Source organism: Cyprinodon tularosa, unplaced genomic scaffold, assembly GCF_016077235.1.
Source record: "Cyprinodon tularosa strain WSP-4 unplaced genomic scaffold, ASM1607723v1 ctg53, whole genome shotgun sequence".
NCBI lineage: Eukaryota > Metazoa > Chordata > Actinopteri > Cyprinodontiformes > Cyprinodontidae > Cyprinodon > Cyprinodon tularosa.
The window spans coordinates 1,974,706-1,993,229 of record NW_024039263.1 but is presented as its reverse complement, the minus strand read 5'-3'; the positions used below and the strand labels follow the sequence as shown (position 1 = coordinate 1,993,229).

Sequence of the window (18,524 nt, the reverse complement as noted above, 5' to 3'; positions counted from 1 at the left end):
TTTGTTTGTTTTTACGGCATCAGTGGCTCGTTTTTTCGACAGTAGGCTGACAGGAAAGGGGAGAGACATGCAGCAAAGGACCACGGGTCAGATTCGAACCTGGGTCGGCCACGTCGAGCACTAAGGCCTTTGCAAATGGGTCATGCGCGCTAACCACTGTGCCACCTGCATGCCCACTTTTTTCACATTTCTTCTTTGGTCTCGTGTCCAAAGGAAACTGTTCCAGAGACTTTCAACCACTTTAACCTTTTGGAATTTGCTCCTAAAACCCTTTGGGGTTCCACCTGAAATTACATATGTGCATTAAAGCAATTACAGCTCCCAAACTATGTGTTGGAAATACAATTGTTTGTATTTATATGACAGAAAAGCATTGAGTAATATTATTTAGGTGGGGCCACTGTTTTAAATGTCACCATGTCTAATTTATGGGTGATTAAACAAAGAAAAAATTAAAAATATATAGCCTTGCTAAATTTAATCTATATTAAACATTGCAAAACACCATAAAACCCTGTTTGCATCTCTGGATGAACCCTCAGACTGTACAGATCCACATTTGACTATAACTCTGTGCAGCCAAACAGAGGCAAATTTCTCGGAATAATCCTTCCAAACAAGCAATGCCTCTTCAGTTTTTTCTCAAATTGTTTCGTTCCAAACTTTAATATTTAACCTAGAAACTAAAGTCTGACATGTACCTTAATTTGTTAAGATAAAACACTCCTGAAAAAACAGTTAAAAGTCTTTATCAAGTTAAATTATTTGGAAATTACCTCTTAACCCTTTCCTGACTGATGGGCAGCAGCTATATTCTGCAGACGAATTAAACACCTGCTTTACGGAGCTGATTAAACCCACAGTGAACTGCGTCTAGCTGCTTTTTTCAAAGGGTGTACGTAGCTTTAACGCTGCATCCCTCTAAAAAAAGAAATAAAGTGTAATCTCTCCAAGTTATTAAGGCTAAAAGAAATTTTTGAAGATGTGATCACAAAAAAAAATCTAGGTAGGAATAATTTCATTGTGTAAAAATGATGAGGACATGATGAAGAAGGAAACTTGCTCAGTTCAACAGCTTTCTAAGTAGAATAAAAACAACTTATTCAGCTTTTATCTCTGCAATCACAATTTTTTACTAAAAAAGATGCTTTTATAATACATTTGTTGCATTATGCATTCAAAGGTCAGTTCTTTAAAAGTGTACCTCAGGATTTTGTCTTAATACTTCTACTTGTTCCCTTTTCCTGTTTCCAGTTAAATCAGTGAGCGTTCCCTTGATTCCTAGTCCATAACAGGAGACATTTTCCAGCTGTGTATTATAAAGACACCCCAAACATGTCTGCTAATATCCGTTACTGTTCAGGAACCTCTACACGTTAGAAGAAAGTCATTAATGTGGAATCCCCCTAATGCAGGTCGGGCATCAAGGCGGTTATCGTTTGCTGGGGGAAGGAACCTGGTGCCTCATCCAAGTTGATGGAGCTGAATAAAAAAAAAAAAAAGATGTTATGATGATTTCACCTATGTGATCTTTGGTCAAGTGTTTGATGCTTACATCGAGACTGGCCTGGTGGCCTCGGGTTACTGGCGCTGCTACCGAACGACGACTGGAAGTTATGGATCGTCTCTTGAAGGATCTGCCTTTCGCGACCCTGTAGACAGCCAGAATCTAACGTCAGATCGCTGGGCAGCGAGTTTTTCTTACATTCTCAGTGTGATAAAGACTAAAGCACAAAGAGGTTTTAATAAAAATGGGCTGCAACGAGCTAAAGGCACCTTTCCAGCGTTGAGTTCAGATATGGCGGCTAAGATCTGCTGCCTGGGACCGTCGGTTTTGATCCCCAGCTCTCTCAGGTCTCCATCCGTTAGCGTCAGGAACGCCTCCATGTCCACCTGGAAGAAAATTTCCAAAAAAATCACTTTAAAGGATGTTCAACGAAAAGAATAAACTGCATGTCAGAATAAGAAGACAGAATACCTCCTGTTCCTCAAATATAGGCTGATATTTCTCAAGAGACAGTTTCTTCAAAATGCTAGAAAGCTCATCTGGAAGAAGCCCAAAAAAAAAAAACTCAGAGATTGTAGGAGGAAATGATGAATGTGACGAGGCCAGTCGGGTTCTTACCTTCGTCTGTGATGGTACCGCTGCTGGAGCCCCCGCTGCTCTTGGAGCGTGGGTGAGACGATGCTGACGACAGAGAGTCGCCCGGGCCTGGAGGGATCTTTGGCGTTGGAGACGGAGAAGGGGTTAAAGTGGGCGATGTGCTCTTGGAGGTGGACGAGTTCCCAGACTGGGATCTCTTTTTCAGCTCCATCTTCTAGAGAGAGGAAAAAAATCAGAGTGCAGCCTCCATGTGGTGCTAGAAAAACTCATCCTGGTCATGAATTACATTTCCTGTAGGGGTTTTCAATGATGTATTTCAACTGTAGATTTGCTAAAAAACCATATAGAAGAAACTATACTAACATGATTAGATAACATACATCAGAAAAACAGCATCTGTAGTTATCATAGCTGGATATTTGCTGTCACGGATTGAACTTTTAAAAACCAGTACACATATTTTCAAGAGGTTAAAGGTCGGGGGCCTGGAATTAAACTTGTAGCTATCCACTGTGAGGCTTAATTTCATGGTGATCCTGCAGCTTCTGGTTGGTTTTTCAGGAAACCAATCAGGAATTATCACATAGTTTGTTGTTACTATAGAAAGAATATAACGGATACAATGTTGGATACAATAAATTCCTGTTGAGGGTGTTTGCAAAAAAAAGAAAAAGGCAGTAATATTTGGATCCCTTTTTTCAATGCTGGATTTATAACAGAAAAAAAGAATCAATATATTGACTGATGAACTCAAGCAGCTTGTATGTTAATGAGGAACTTTTACTTTTCTTGCATTTTGCTAAAAGATCCTACTGATGTCAATTCATTTTATAGAAATATAAGCTCCAAACTCCAAAATCATTAGTTTCTAAATTACTCTTTAACGCTCTAACCAGTCTCCTTTTCTTCAACAGGGGGCTGTTTGGCTCAGATGGATAAAGCTACCTTTAACAGCAGAGCAGTCATCTCAAACACACATTTCAATTCAGTTTATTTATATAGTGCCAAATTTACAACACATGTCATCTCAAGGCACTTTACAGTTCACCAGTTCATACAGTCAAATTGATTTAAAGTTTTCTTTCTAAGGAAAACCAGTTGATTGCATCGACTCATTGTCTTGAATGCAATCCCTAACACTACTGTAGTGACAGTGGAGAGGAAAAACTCCCTTTTAACAGGAAGAAAACTCCAGCAGAACCAGGCTCAGTGTGAGCGGCCATCATCAAAACTGGTTCGGGATAGGGAACAATAAATTAATTCCCAAAACTTGAAACTATTAAGCATAATATCAGTGGGGTTATCTGTTTAGATTTTGACATGTGAGCACATTTGACTCCCTGTTGAATTAAAAAATCCACACTGATTTCAAACCTTTGCACTTAAAGCTGTATTTTTGCATCTTTGTTTCACTCCAGATCAAGATGGCTGTTCAAATAAACCCTGAATAAAGTAGAATTGATACGATACTGATTCCGATACCAACTGTGTATGAATGTCTGACCAGAGCTGTTTAAGGTATGTAAGGGTGGAGCCAGTTTCATAAAAAACCAAAAAGGTGATCAGAGAACAAACCCTTCTGGAGTGGAGGTCTGAGGCCACCAGGCTGGGGTTGGACGGGATGTCAGGCAGTCTGACGGGGGATGAAGCCGACACAGGAGGCGGGTTCTGCTGTTTCTCCGCTATTTGGGTCTTACCCTCCAGCAGACAAGCAGCTCTTTTCCGCTGGGCCGCTATCTGAGAGAGAACGCTGTCTGCGCTGCCCCCTGGTGGACCCAACAAAAAAGTTCACTGGTTTGAATCAGAGAGCATAGTGGCCATTGCTTCCAATTACTAACGTGCTTGTTTGCACCTGAGCGGTTGTGAGACTCCCGGTTGATCCCTGCTACTCCATTCGATCCTCCAGAGGAGTGAGGAGAGTGATAGTGACCAGAATTAGAGGGTGAGGATGAGGAGGGTCCTTTAGGGATGCTCGGGAACTTAACGGACCTATTAACGACACGACTTATGGACGTCTAAAAGAAAGCAGATAGAAGAGGATAGCAGAAACAGACTTGAGGTTAGACACATGAACCTTATAGCTTCCAGAGGGAAACTTCTTCCCACTCACAATATCCGAGTTCCCACTGCTGTTGAGCTTCCTCTGAGGAGGCATCGGCAGGCGAGGAGCTTCGCTCTTTCCATCTCGGAGGAAATGGGAGCGGTCGGAGTTCCACGGCTCAAAGTTAGACGGAGGCAAAAAAGGAGGAATCACAGCTTTCAGTTTATCGTTTGGCAGCCGGGTCAGAGGAGCACCACTCCTCAGCTTAAGGAGAAACAAAATGCAGAACATGATTATATAATATTATACATATATTATATTATATTATATTGTTAAAGTATTCAAAATTAACCACTAACACAAATTAACCCAGTTAAAAGTTATATCCATTTCTGATCTGAAAACACACTGAACCAATGAGCAACCAGATCTTGCTGACCGACAAGAATTTAAATAGAACCCGAAAGTTTTCCGATATCAGAGCTCCGTCTCAACAACCTGACATTAATATAAGGTCAGAAAAGGAATCCATAAAAACAATAAATCGTGTTAATGGAAAACAAATGTCATCCGGAAAACAAATCAAATATCTAACTGTAATGATTTAATTAACTGTACAGTACTTATCTAATCAAAGACAGGTGTCCATCAAAGGGGAAATATTCCTGCTGTCCAAGAAGTAGACAGAGTAGATCTTTCCCTATAGATCTGCCCCCTTTTATGTAAACTTGATCAACAATTTTCTTTAATACTGCCTAGTGCATTCAGTAATATCGGATCTGCACATGTCAAATATATATATATATATATATATATATATATATATATATATATATATATATATATATATATATATATATGCCTTTTTTCAAACAATTATAACTATTACCTCAAACTACATGGCTTAGAAGTTCTTCTTTCTTTTTCAGCCACTCTCTGAGTGTCAGTGAAATATGCCATCTGCTCCTTTTAATAAATAATAATAATAGAACTTGATTCATCTCACATTGGAGAAATTTACCTCTGCATTTGACCCATCCCCTTGGGGAGCAGTAGGCTGCCATTGTGCGGCACCCAGGGAGCAGTGTGGGGTTTAGTCTTTTGCTCAGAAACCCAGAGTGGGGGTTGTGGGGATCGAAATTGCAACGTTCTCAGAGCACAAGCACACAACTCTAACCACTAGGCCAATATTTTAATTAATAATTATAATGAGCAGACCCAAACCAGTTTGCACATCTTAACATTTTTGTAGCAAATAGATCACCTACAGCTCCCCTACTTACTGCGTGTTCTAAAAAAAGGCTCTTATTTGAAATCTCTAAAGTGCCAAGACTGAAGCTTGTTTCAAATAAAGCGAGGTATTTAAATCAATTTAATGAAAGCACAGAGATCTACAATCCTACCCTGAGACAACAAATTATTTAGGCTGCAGCAAAGTAGGAGAGAGAGCAAGGCTTTTAGAAGATAACAGGAAGGCTGAATATTTCAGAGCAAAGTTTTTTTTCTTAGCACTCAACTGTCTCAATTTGGAAGCATAACCAGACTTTGTTCTCTAAAACATACACTAATTCTGTTGCAGCAGAAGTGTAAAAATATATTTACATTTAAAAATTTTAATTAAGAGCTCAGAAGAACACAGATCTTAACAAAAAGCAGAGATTGGAATAAGATTAAAGATTCTGATCATTGCATCTCTATTCACAGATACAAACTTTTTCGTCATACAGTGGAGACACTCAGCTGTCCATTAAGCTAATATTTTAAAGCAAAGATTCTTACCATTGTGGTTATTAGAAAGTCTTCCTTTTCAGAGGATGTTCTGCAGTGTCCCGCTAAAAGATCGAGACAAATTCGAATCAGTGTTAAATTGAGTTTTCCACTGTAGATATTCAACAACATCTCCAGTCAAGTGTTGTTCACATGCTTTAGGATGATGAATAAAAAGGACATCTCACCAGCGTCTTTGGTCATGCCTGCCCAAGCGGCGCTCATGTCGTTCCCTCCCAGGGCAGCAGCAGCTGCCGGCGCACCGTTAGACATGGCGGCCGCCTTCGCCTCGGCCCTCATTGTAGAATCCAGCGGAGTTTCTGCATCGTCTGGAAACGGAGCCAGACGATTGGTCGACAGGCCGTGCCTCAGAGTGTGAGTCAGCTTCAGCCTCCGGAAGCGATTGGACATCCTGCTCCACCAAGACTGCAAGAGGTGAACACTAGTGATGGGTCCAGCAACACCAATGCATCAATGCATGAAGCGAGATCATTGAGCGAAAAACCCTGTGTCGGTTTTTTTTATCAAATTCATCAAAAATATGGAGCAGCGTCAAGGCAAAGGAACAATTTCAGCCATGTTGGACCATTTTAATCTCATATTTGAGTTAATTTTATTGTTGTGTTATCCCGTTCCTCCCAGGTATCACACGAGTTATCAGAATTGAAATTAAATTCAAACAGATTTTTTATTTACTGAAATTACTGTACTTATTGTTTCATTCTTTTTCTAATCCTAGTCCACAATCATCCTCATAGACTTTTTTATTGACTGCATCTAAATATATCAAACAGTTTCAATATAAACAGAGGTAATAAATACATGATGAAATATGAGATAAAATGACTTAAAATATATTATTGCAGTAGGTCAGTCACTTTTTTAGTTTTTTTTTTTTTTTATTGAGTGACCCAATATGAAGGCAGTGTCAATACAGTTTGGCAACGTGTGGAAACGCTTCATTACGCCTCATCCACCCATCACCAGTGAACACCTCTGTAGGTTGTAGTAGATCATAAAATGCTGCAGTTTCAGCACCATGCAGAAGTATTTACACCTCTGGAAACTTCTCACACATTGTCAAACACAACTGGAACTGATTTTATTAGGACTTTGCATGATAAACCAGCACAAAGTAGAGTGATGAATACTTCTTATCTTCCCCTTTACCTTCAAGCCTCCCTTGTCATCAGGCGGGACGGGGATGTTGTTGAGGGACTGTCTGCTTTTGGAGCGGCTGATAAAGACTCTCCCTCGCTGTTTGGATTTGTCCTTGTCCACTTGCATGCAGACCGACGCTAAGAGACGAACCAGCTCAGTGTCTGGCAAAAATGAGGAATAAAGTGCAAAGTGCAAGTTTAGTCATAAATTACACTATTTTAGCAAGATTACTTTATACCGGTTTCTAAGTTTGCCTTTGGGCTCGAATGAGAATAGATAGTCTAACAATGCAAATGTATGACTGATGTACACAAATTTACCATTTTATCTTATATATATGATTTTTTTAACACTATGAAGGAATTTATATATATCTGCTGTAACCAGATTTAAAAGAAAGAGAGAAAAAGAGTGACATTTAGAAGGTCTACCTGGGTCATTGAGCAGCATAACCAAATCAAAGGCCGTATATCCATTCTTAGCTTGCAGGTTCACATCAGCGCCTTGACTCAGCAGGTACTTGACGATGTCTTTATTGCTAAATGAAAGATTGGGGGGGAGAACAAAGAGGAGGAGAAGGAGATGATCAGGTGTAAAGGGTAGCAAAGATGCAGATTATCAATTAACAATTAATTTGCAAATTGATTAATCCGTTGATTATTTTTTCAATTAATCAATTAATAATCGGAGAGTAAAAGGTTCATTAAAGAGGACTTTTTACTTAATTAAACCAGGTGGAACTAAAACTTTTCCACTTGAGGAGTTCTGGATAGAGCATATTGGCGGCTGAAAAAGGTTTTTTATTTTAAATGAAACATTTTAAATTTTTTTTTACATTTTTGGTATAATTAGTGCTCTAAATGGGTCGCTCTTTCAGCTAAAGGCACTGTCGCAACCAGATATACATCCAGGTTACTTATTTCTATCCTTAACTCAATAAAGGATGCTAATACACATCTTAAAAAAATGTTTGATGTATTTTATGAGACAATTTTTATGCTTTTTCCCCGTTAAACTGCTTTTCTGACGTCATCATCAGACATTTCCAGAGCAGTCCGGCAAAATATGATTAAACCATGTTTGTCTGCATTTTAGTTGTTTCTTTCTTTCGGTTATGCACTGTATACCATAATGTTAACATGAAACAAAAAAAAAACTCAAAAAAATATATTTATGTTTAAATCTCAGGGCCGAAAATGTTAGCTCCTGGACATAGCGTAGGATCCCATTACCAGTACAGAGTGAGAAAATGCAAACAATTTTAAGATATTTATTTACTCAGTAAATACATTATTAACATTTAACACATTATAGTTTAGTAAGCTAGGGAAGAACGTAATTTAGGTCTTTTTTACAAATTAGAATCGAGGGCGACCCGGATTTATATTTGGTAGCATATGAGTAAATGAGCTGATGGTATGGATCGTGCGTCTGGGACGGATCAGGTAGTGAAACTGACCCTTAAAATTAATCCTTTTACCTCCCATTAAACTCTTTATTATCAGAAGAGCAATAAGCAAATTAAAACAGGAAAGAGGTCATGTTAATAGAAACACTTTATTCAAATGGTAGCTCTGATTCATGCTCTCTTTATTTCAACAAAGCAACAAAAAGGTTTAGAAAGTTGGCCAGATTTTCACATTTAAATACCTACATTCATATGAACCGAATTGCAGCTGCACAGGAAAAATTTTTTTTTTAAAAACCTACTGGAAAAAATGTGCAAGTCTCTGGAAAGTATCTGGAGGACAGTTAGGGCGTGAAATTAAGCCACAGCTAATGCTCTAATCCTTTTATTTAGACTTGATAGCACTGCCTCCTGTGCAGATAAAATGTGTTTATATTATTTCACAGGCAATATGCAATGTTTTTTAACAATATAAAATAACATTTCAGCATTGAAGCTAAAATGTGACATATAACTAACACCTAACAGTGTTAAAGGTTTAGTGGAGGATGTTCTTTTTCTGAGTGGATCATCTAAATCAATAAGGGCGTAAGGCCCGTAACGTAAGGCCCTCCTACGTGCTCGTCTCCATTTTCATTTACCGGTGGTGGGTTTGATATAGTGGAAAAATTGCAAATGTTCTTTTGGAAAGTAAGCTTGTATGAGTGATGCAAACAGCAACTTTTATACAGGGCGTGCACGAGGAGAAATGTACGGAAGAGGATTAGGGCCAAAAAAAGTTAACTGATTTTTAAATTTTATTTCAGTTTCATATATTCTCAGAATTCAGACTTTTTTCTCAGAATTTTTACAGCTAACAAACATGTTAGCATCAAGCCATAGCCATGTCTGTTTTAGAGACTAGCTCTCTTGTTTTAATAACCTTCTGCTCCTCCATTAATGAGGGGACACCTCGGGCATGTAAAAAGTTGCCTAATTCCGTCATTTTCCACCAATGTGTTACTGGCTCTCTCAAGCAACTCACATCTTTGTTAGTGAAGCTGAGTGCTCCCACATCTCTTCCTTCATGGCGCCCATCTACATTAAGATCCAAAATTCTGAGAAAAAAAGTCAGATTTCTGAGAAAAAAGTCAGAATTCTGAGAAAAAAGTCAGAATTCTGAGATCAAAGACAGAATTCTGAGAAAAAAGTCAGAATTCTGAGATTAAAGACAGAATTCTGAGATTAAAGTCAGAATTCCGAGATTAAAGTCAGAATTCTGAGAAAAAAGTCAGAATTCTGAGATTAAAGACAGAATTCTGAGATTAAAGTCAGAATTCCGAGATTAAAGTCAGAATTCTGAGATTAAAGACAGAATTCTGAGAAAAAAGTCAGAATTCTGAGATTAAAGACAGAATTCTGAGAATAAAGTCAGAATTCTGAGAAAAAAATCAGAATTCTAAGATTAAAGACAGAATTCTGAGATTTAAGACAGAATTCTGAGATTAAAGACAGAATTCTGAGATTAAAGTCAGAATTCTGAGAAAAAAATCAGAATTCTGAGATTAAAGACAGAATTTTGAGAAAAAAGTCAGAATTCTGAGATTAAAGACAGGATTCTGAGATTAAAGTCAGAATTCTGAGATTAAAGACAGAATTCTGAGAAAAAAGTCAGAATTCTGAGATTAAAGACAGGATTCTGAGAAAAAAGTCAGAATTCTGAGATTTAAGACAGAATTTTGAGATTAAAGTCAGAATTCTGAGATTTAAGACAGAATTCTTAGAAAAAAACTCAGAATTCTGAGAAAAAAGTCAGAATTCTGACTTTTTTTCCCATGTTAAACTGAAATAAAATGTAAAAATCAGTTAACTTTTTTTTTTTTTTCAGTGGCACTAATCCTCTTCCAATGGGCTCTTGCACGCTATCGCACGCATTTAATAAGCGTTCCCTATCAGGAGCGGGGGCAGGATTGTGAATAAACATTTTTTTTTTGCAAGTAGAGAGGGCGAGTCTTTTCAAAAATCTTTCTCTATACTTTAAATTATATAACATAAAACCTGTATCTACCAAAATAGTTTATTTAAAAAATTTTTTTGGCCAGAAATCTGCTATCGGTGCCCCCGCCGCCAACCTCCTGCTTACCCGTGATACGTCGCTTGCATTAACGCGGTCCAGCCGTGAACAGAGTCTTGTTTGTCTACGTCGGCTTTCTTCTCCACCATCAGCTGCACCACCTCCAACTGCCCGCTCACCGCCGCCATCATGAGGGGCGACGCTCCATCCTGATTGGAGGAATTCACCTGAGCCGGATCCTCCTCCAAAATGTCTTTCACAAGCTGGGAATTTCCTGTCAGAAATGTGACAAATCTCACATTTAAAAATGCATAAGCAAACTTTAAAGGAACAAAAAAACACACAAAAACTAAATTTTGGTGTGCTTTGATGGAGTGAGCTCACCCAGTTTGAGAGCACTGAACACGTCTGGCCTTTTCCTCTCATCGTCTGTAAAAGAAAAGAGTAAAGCTGAGAGCAGAGCAGATTTCTCGTCTAGAAAAACACAGACCTGCTTGGCGACACTCCACATAGCTCAGCCATCGGGGCGGTTGTGTACACATATTCCGATTACAGCAGAGTTCATCGCTTAGGAAAATATGGACAAAACTACCAGAGTAGAGAAAGAGAAACAGGAAAGTGACTAAAGAAAATAACTATAAAGAGCTGAAGGCTGATCCATGGCCTTAGTGTCAGTAAACGAAGCTAAAAAGCTGTTAAAGATCACAGGCTGTAATGATCCGCTGTAAAGCTACCGTTAACCGCCCTGCACTGTCACAGAAACAAAGAGGTGGGAAGGAAGGCTTCCTCTGCTGTTTTAAACCTTCAGGGTGGTAAATGTTTAAGGAAAATTCCAACACTGCAAACTATGGCCGCAAATGACGATTATTTTGCAAAACGATGAATCTGTCGATTATTTTTTCAATGAATTGTTTAAATTAGACGGCAAAAAGATCCTTAAAGAAGACTTTTTACGAAATTAAACCAATCAAAAGTTTGTTTGTTTTTTTATCTTAAAGGCAAAATGTTTACATATTTTTTTTGCAATTTTGGCATAATTGCTTTTCTCTGACAGCTAAAGGCATGTTTTAGACTTTCTATACTCCAGTTTATGATTAATTAATTACTATATAAGTTGACAATAGTAGATTAATCAGGACTAATCCGATTAATTGTTTCATCCTTAATGCAAACTATTTAAATCTGTGTCAGTTTTTCTTCAAATAAATTGATTTCTTTTTAATTAAGCAGGTAAGTGAGACACTGCCAATGAAATAAAACAACTTACATTTAAAATAAGAAGCAAAGAATTGCATTGTCTTATTTAAAGTGCATAATATCTAAGTATTTTATTTAAGACTAAAAATAATCATTCCATTAGCAGATCATCTAATTAACCTAGTCAAATTAAGGATAAATAAACTTATAAAAACTTCTTACTTATTTTTAGATATTTTTTGCAGTAACCCAGTCAGAAATTAATGCTTTATTCTGAGATAACAGCTTATATTTTCTCTTTTTGTCCACATATTCACACCTTAAATGTTCTCCTATTGGGTAAGTTAAAACCGTTTAAAGGAACAGTACACCCAAAACATGATTAGCCTTCATTTTCTACTCACCCCCATGCTGACCAACACTCTGGAGTACTTTTACTCAAATGCATCTGGAGATCTGGGAGGCTTCTTGCTGTCTGCTGACATTCAAATAATGGAGGTCTATGGCGCCCGAGACAGAAATGTCCATAAAAGTCCACAAAAAAACGTGTCAATATTCCTCCATACTGCTCGTCCAATGTATTCCAAGTATCCTGAGTGGGTAGCGTCCATAATTTACTCTAAACGAAGTCATTTAGAATGTTTTTAGAGCATAAACAGTAGTGTGTAGGATTTCCTAAAAGCGCGTTCTACGGAAACCGTGGCAGACCAAACCAGACGAAAGTGCGCATTCAGCTCGGCAAAGAACTCATGCTCTTCCTCAACACTGAAGTCCTCAGACATTTTTCTTTCGTTGTTTCTTTCTTTGCACAGGTAAACAGCACATTTCTTCTTCTACGCTTGCATTATCGGCAGAGCAGACGCTGAATGCGCACTTTCGTCTGGTTTGGTCTGCCGCAGTTTCCGTTGCGTCGTGAACGCGCAGGCGCACGCTTTTAGGAAATCCTATACACTACTGTTTATGCTCTAAAAACATTCTAAATGACTTTGTTTCGAGTAAATTATGGACGCTACCCACTCAGGACACTTGGAATACATTGGACGAGCAGTATGGAGGAATATTGACACGTTTTTTGTGGACTTTTATGGACCTTTCTGCCTCGGGCACCGTAGACCTCCATTATTTGAATGTCAGCAGACAGCAAGAAGCCTCCCAGATCTCCAGATGCATTTGAGATATCATAAAAGTACTCCAGAGTGTTGTTCAGCATGGGGGTGAGTAGAAAATGAAGGCTAATCATGTTTTGGGTGTACTACTGTATTCCTTTAACATGGATGTTGCCACATTGTTGTAACCAACAATTGCAAAGTTGAAAAAAACATCTTACAAATTTGGTGCAGCTTTATATTAAAACAGAATTTTGCTGCAAGTCTTTCTTGTGCATATTCTAGTTTGCTATGAGCTCAATCAGAGTGGATGGAGAAAATCTGTGAGCACCAAAAGAACATCTAAAAGAATAAAAAGCATAGCTATTAAAGGGGTGTGAATACTTTTGTTGTGCGATATTAGTGAAGCTGTACCTGTCTGAGGTCTGACGGTGGTAATGGGGTCCAGATAAGCCTTGATGTCTCTCTGTTTCATCTGCATGGCTAGTTCAAAAGCCGTCTTGGACAGAACGTTGACCCGGTCGGGGTCGGCACCCCGCTCCACCAGCTGCTGGGCCACCACCTCCTTCAGAACATGTTGCACGAGTCAGATACCAGGAGTGAAACAAAGGGGCGGGAATAATCAATCAGACTCACCTTCCCGCTGAGCGTGGCCGCCATCAGCGGTCCCCAGCCGGTGGTCTTCTGGGAAAAGTTGACATCAGAGCCCCACTCTAGCAGCAGGCGGACAGTGGCCTCGTGACCATGCTGGGACGCCACCATCAGGGCCGTGATGTCCATGAAATCCCTGCCTCCTCCTGCTCCCCCTGGACAGCCCTCAGCAGGTCCAAATCCAGAGACGCTGCTGGAAAACACACACAGCCAAATCAGAGAGCGCTCACAGAGCGCCGCCCGTCATTCCCCTGCATTAGCCGCTGCCGACAGTCAAATTACCTGCAGCTGTTGTTGTTGTTGCCGTTGGAGATGGCCTCTGCAGCTAGGGCCAGGTGATCGAAGTCATCGACGTAGGCCCCGCTCTCCAGGAGCAGCTTGACCACATGGACGTGGCCCCCACGGGCCGCCATGGAGAGGACGCTGGCGCCTAACCTGTTGCGGCCATTTATCTCCGCCCCGTTCTCCAGGAGGATGTGAGCAACTGTCAGGTGTCCGAACCTACAGGAAGAACGCAAAGTATTTTAACTGTGGTGTTTTTTTGTTAAAATTGACTTTATTACTGAAACTCCTTTAAACAGATTGAACAAAAATGATATATATAAAAAACAATGAAAGAGGAACAAATTGTAAAAAAATAACACTGTAGTGCAATATAAATTAAAACCAAAAAATAACCTAAATTGTCTAAAACGTCACCATAAAGTACAGCTAAACTTTATAAACGAAAACAGCTAAATAAGAAGCATTTCTGATAGTTAACAACAAATTGTGATTGATGAACATTACTTAGAAGTTTTAATAGTTTTTTTTCCAGGCCAATGCCAATACTGATTATTTTGATATCTATGACACAATAACAACAAACACTACACAAGACAGAAACATTCATCAAAAACTTAAACTTAACTTAAACAATGCATGTTAAATGGAGGTTAAATGGATACTTTAGTAAAAATGCATTTAGGCATCTCTGTTTATGAGGCTATAAAAAAAAGAACTAGAGATGTCCCGATCCAGGTTTTTGCACTTCCGATCCGATACCGATACTGGCCGATACCAGCCTATCCGAGCATGTATTTAAGTTTAAGTTAAAGTATTTAGCCTTAGTTGTAAGACTCATGTTGAAAAGGGTTTTAGTACTCTTGATAACATCTAGCCAGCTGAATTAGGTGAGATTGAATAAAACACAATGCTTGGTAACAACAAACTTACCTGTTTATTAAGAGATAAACACAAACTGGACAAAATTACGAATAGCAATCTGAAATTGCACAGTGAACAGTAAAACCGTAAACAGTTAAAGGTGCAAGTATTACTGTAAGTTTTAATAAAAATGCAAAACAGGGAAACACTGGCGCAAAATAGTGGAATGGATCGTTTCAATCGGCGAAACTGGAAAATATGGACCGGATTTTTTTTTTTAAACTGGATCGGCAGTCTGGATCGGCATTTTACATGCTTTGCCGATACGCATTTTTTTGCGGCGTCCCGATCCGATACGTGGATCGGATCGGGACAAGCCTAAAAAGAACTGTTTGATTTATATGTTGTCATCAGGCTCTTTAGGGAATGTAACTTTTATCCTAAAAAAAAAGCATTTTTTAAGTAAGAATAGAAGTCTAGATAAGACGATTAGGGCTACTAAAAAAAAAAAGTTAACAGATTTTTTAATATTATTTCAGTTTAACATGAGGAAAAAAGGTCAGAATTCTGACTTTAATCTCAGATTTTTTTATTTTTTTAATGTAGATGGGCACCATGAAGGAAGAGATGTGGGAGCATTCTGCTTCACTGACAAATATTTGTTTGTTGTTTGGAAGGTCCAGTAACACATTGGTGGAAAAAATTAGGACACTTTTTACGTGCACGAGGGGTCCCCCGGTGATGCTATTTCATTAATGGAAGAGCAGAAGGTGATTAAAACAAGAGAGCTAGTCTCTAAAACAGACATGGCTACGGCTTGATGCTAACATGTTTGTTAGCTGTGAGAATTCAGTCAGAATTCTGAGAAAGGGTCAGAATTGAGAGATTTAAGTCAAAATTCTGAGAAAAAGTCAGAATTCTGAGATTAAAGTCAGAATTGTGAGATAAAAAGTCAAAATTCTGAGATTAAAGTCAGAATTCTGAGAAAGGGTCAGAATTGTGAGATTAAAGTCAAAATTATGAGAAAAACTCAGAATTCTGAGATTAAAGTCAGAATTGTGAGATAAAAAGTCAAAATTCTGAGATTAAAGTCAGAAGCCTGAGATTACAGTCAGAATTGTGAGATTAAAGTGAGAATTCTGAGAGGAAAAAAATATATAAATCGTGAGATTAAAGTCAGAATTCCGAGAAAAAAAGTTAGAATTCTAAGAAAAAAAGTCAGAATTCTGAGATTAAAGTCAGAATTCTGAGATTACAGTTGGAATTCTGAGATTAAAGTCAGAATTCTGACAAAAAAGTCAGAATTCTGAGATTAAAGTCAGAATTCTGAGGGAAAAAAAGTCAAAATCGTGAGATTAAAGTCAGAATTCGGAGGGAAAAAAAGTAAAAATCGTGAGATTAAAGTGAGAATTCTGAGAGGAAAAAAATATATAAATCGTGAGATTAAAGTCAGAATTCCGAGAAAAAAAGTTAGAATTCTTAGAAAAAAAGTCAGAATTGTGAGATTAAAGTCAGAATTCTGAGATTACAGTCAGAATTCTGAGGGAAAAAAAGTAAAAATCGTGAGATTAAAGTCAGAATTCTGAGAAAAAAAAGTCAAAAGTGTGAGATAAAGTCAGAATTCTGAGGGAAAAAAAAGAGTCAAAATAGTGAGATTAAAGTCAGAATTCTGAGATAACAGTTGGAATTCTGAGATTAAAGTAAGAATTCTGAGGGAAAAAAAGTAAAAATCGTGAGATTAAAGTCAGAATTCTGACATTTTTATTATCCATCTTTTAGCACGCTTATCCCGAGTGGGGTCGCGAGGGGAGCTGGTGCCTATCTCCAGCAGTCAAAGGGCAAAGTACACTCTGGACAGTTCGCCAGACCATGGCAGGGCAACACAGAGACAAACAGTACAAACAACCATTCACACACTCACACCTAAGGGGACTGTAGAGAAGCCAATTAACCTAACAGTCATGTTTTTGGACTTTGGGAGGAAGCTGGTGTACCCGGAGAGAACCCATGCATGCTCAGGGAGAACATGCAAACTCCATGCAGAAAGACCGTGGGCCGGGAATCGAACCCAGTGCTACCCAGTGGCACTGCTGCGCCACATTCTTATCATATTATTTTATTATATTATTTTTTCAGTGGCCCTAATCCTCTTCCATAGAAGTCAGTCGAAAAAAAAAGTCATGGGATGTTGGCCAAAGATGAAACACTGACTCTTATTTGAATCTGATTGATTTCACAGAAATTAAAATGGTATATATAACTCCCTTTAACTAGAATACATTTAAAATCCCTTTAATGTATCTTTAAAAAGTGAAGGGTTCTAAAGATCTAGACTGGAGCTCCAGCCCCACCTCGCAGCCTGCATCAGCGGAGTCCAGCCGTAGTTGTTGCGGCTGTCCACCGAGGCTCCCTTCCGCAGCAGGAACCGGACCAGGTTCTCGTGGCCGCTGGCAGAGGCGAACTGCAGGCCGGTGTTTCCTTCCTCGTCCGTACAGTCCACCGGTACCAGGGACACCGCGTCCGGGGCCGCGCACTCAGAGCCCGCTTCAGAGCGCAGCCTGCTCTGCCGGCCACACTCTCTGGGGGCCCCTGGCTCCAGGAGGCCCCGCGCTGTTTCATAGTCCCCCTCATCGCAGGCACGGAGGAGCAGCAGCGAGTTGGCAGGGACGCCGAAGTTCATCTTTAATCTGTTTCAGTCCGTCTCCATTATTCTGCGCTCCGCCTGTTTTCCTCTATCATCTGGCCTGAGTTTGCAGCTCATGATGACGCGCACATAAATAAAGTTTACTCCTCACGTTGGGGACAATTCAGCCTTTTCCCAAACTTCAAAAGTTACGTTCAAACTCATCAGTTTAAATGTTTTTAGGTATATAAAAAACAACTTTCTGGCATGCAGCCGCGGAACGGCCCGGTTCCGTTACTTTTTACATGAAGCTCAGCATCAACAAGTTGCATCAAACACCTATGATTACTTCCGCTTTGACCTTTCAAAATAAAACCCACATTGTTGCGATAAAAAGTTGGAAAGGTGTGGCGCTTTTTGACAGAAATCGGTCTGCACCAGTCTAAATTTGATTATAGATTATAAAAATTTGGAAATATCCTCTTTGTACCAAAAATCCAATAATGATGCAATTTAGACAAGACAGTGATCAAACCAAACGCTAATTTAGAGGCAAAAAAGACTCAAAAATATGGAGGACCAATCCTGCCATAATTAAAAATAAATACAGAAAAAAATAAATGCTCCAAAAATAAATAAGAATACAATTAATTGCCCCCCCCCCCAAAAAAAAAAAATACAATAAACAAATAAATGTAGATAGAAATTAAATTATAAAGTGAGACATAAATATATGTATCTCTTTTAATTAGCTTCTTTTTTTCACCCTTATTTATTTATTGTCCGTTATAATCTTGAACTTTATTTATTTATTCAATTCAATTCAGTTTATTTATATAGCACGAATTCAAAACACATCATCTCAAGGCACTTTACATTTCACCAGATCATACAGTCAAATTGATTTAAAGTTTTCTATCTAAGGAAAACCAGTTGATTGCATTGACTCATTGACTTGAATGCAATCCCTCACACTAAAGCATGCTTGTAGTGACAGTGGAGAGGAAAAACTCCCTTTTAACAGGAAGAAACCTCCAGCAGAACCAGGCTCAGTGTGAGCGGCCATCTGCTGAGGGCGACTGGGGTTCAAAGAGAAAGAAGCAGAGATACAAAAAGCAACTAATTTATTGCTTATTTCTTTAAAGGAGAAGTTCGGTTTTTTACACTTTAAGCCCATTTTCTGTAGTGTCCAGGATGAAATCGAATGATCGACACCAAAATTTTGACAATTGGTCCTGTCTCTGCTTTTTGGCTCATTTAGAATCAC

At 38.8% G+C, this 18,524-nt stretch overlaps 1 protein-coding gene across 3 annotated transcripts; it reads right to left on the bottom strand.

Moving 5' to 3' along the window:
* Positions 1–1,108: 1,108 nt before the first annotated feature.
* On the bottom strand, positions 1,109–17,597 carry LOC119796002 (ankyrin repeat and SAM domain-containing protein 6-like). Of its 3 annotated transcripts, none has more exons than XM_038304297.1 (18): positions 16,986–17,597; positions 13,771–13,989; positions 13,474–13,681; positions 13,252–13,399; positions 10,919–10,963; positions 10,604–10,808; positions 7,505–7,611; positions 7,083–7,234; positions 6,101–6,338; positions 5,925–5,977; positions 4,215–4,409; positions 3,957–4,119; positions 3,680–3,870; positions 2,126–2,318; positions 1,979–2,046; positions 1,777–1,893; positions 1,556–1,652; positions 1,109–1,482 (listed from the first exon to the last, which is right to left on the bottom strand). In XM_038304297.1, the coding sequence occupies exons 1-18, from the start codon at positions 17,312–17,314 to the stop codon at positions 1,433–1,435; spliced, it is 2,778 nt and encodes a 925-aa protein (XP_038160225.1). In that variant the 5' UTR covers positions 17,315–17,597; the 3' UTR covers positions 1,109–1,432. The 3 variants fall into 3 exon arrangements, with proteins under 3 accessions (XP_038160225.1, XP_038160223.1, XP_038160224.1); XM_038304295.1 differs by having other exon boundaries at positions 13,252–13,402; positions 16,986–17,596; XM_038304296.1 differs by having other exon boundaries at positions 2,126–2,315; positions 13,252–13,402; positions 16,986–17,314.
* Positions 17,598–18,524: the final 927 nt, after the last annotated feature.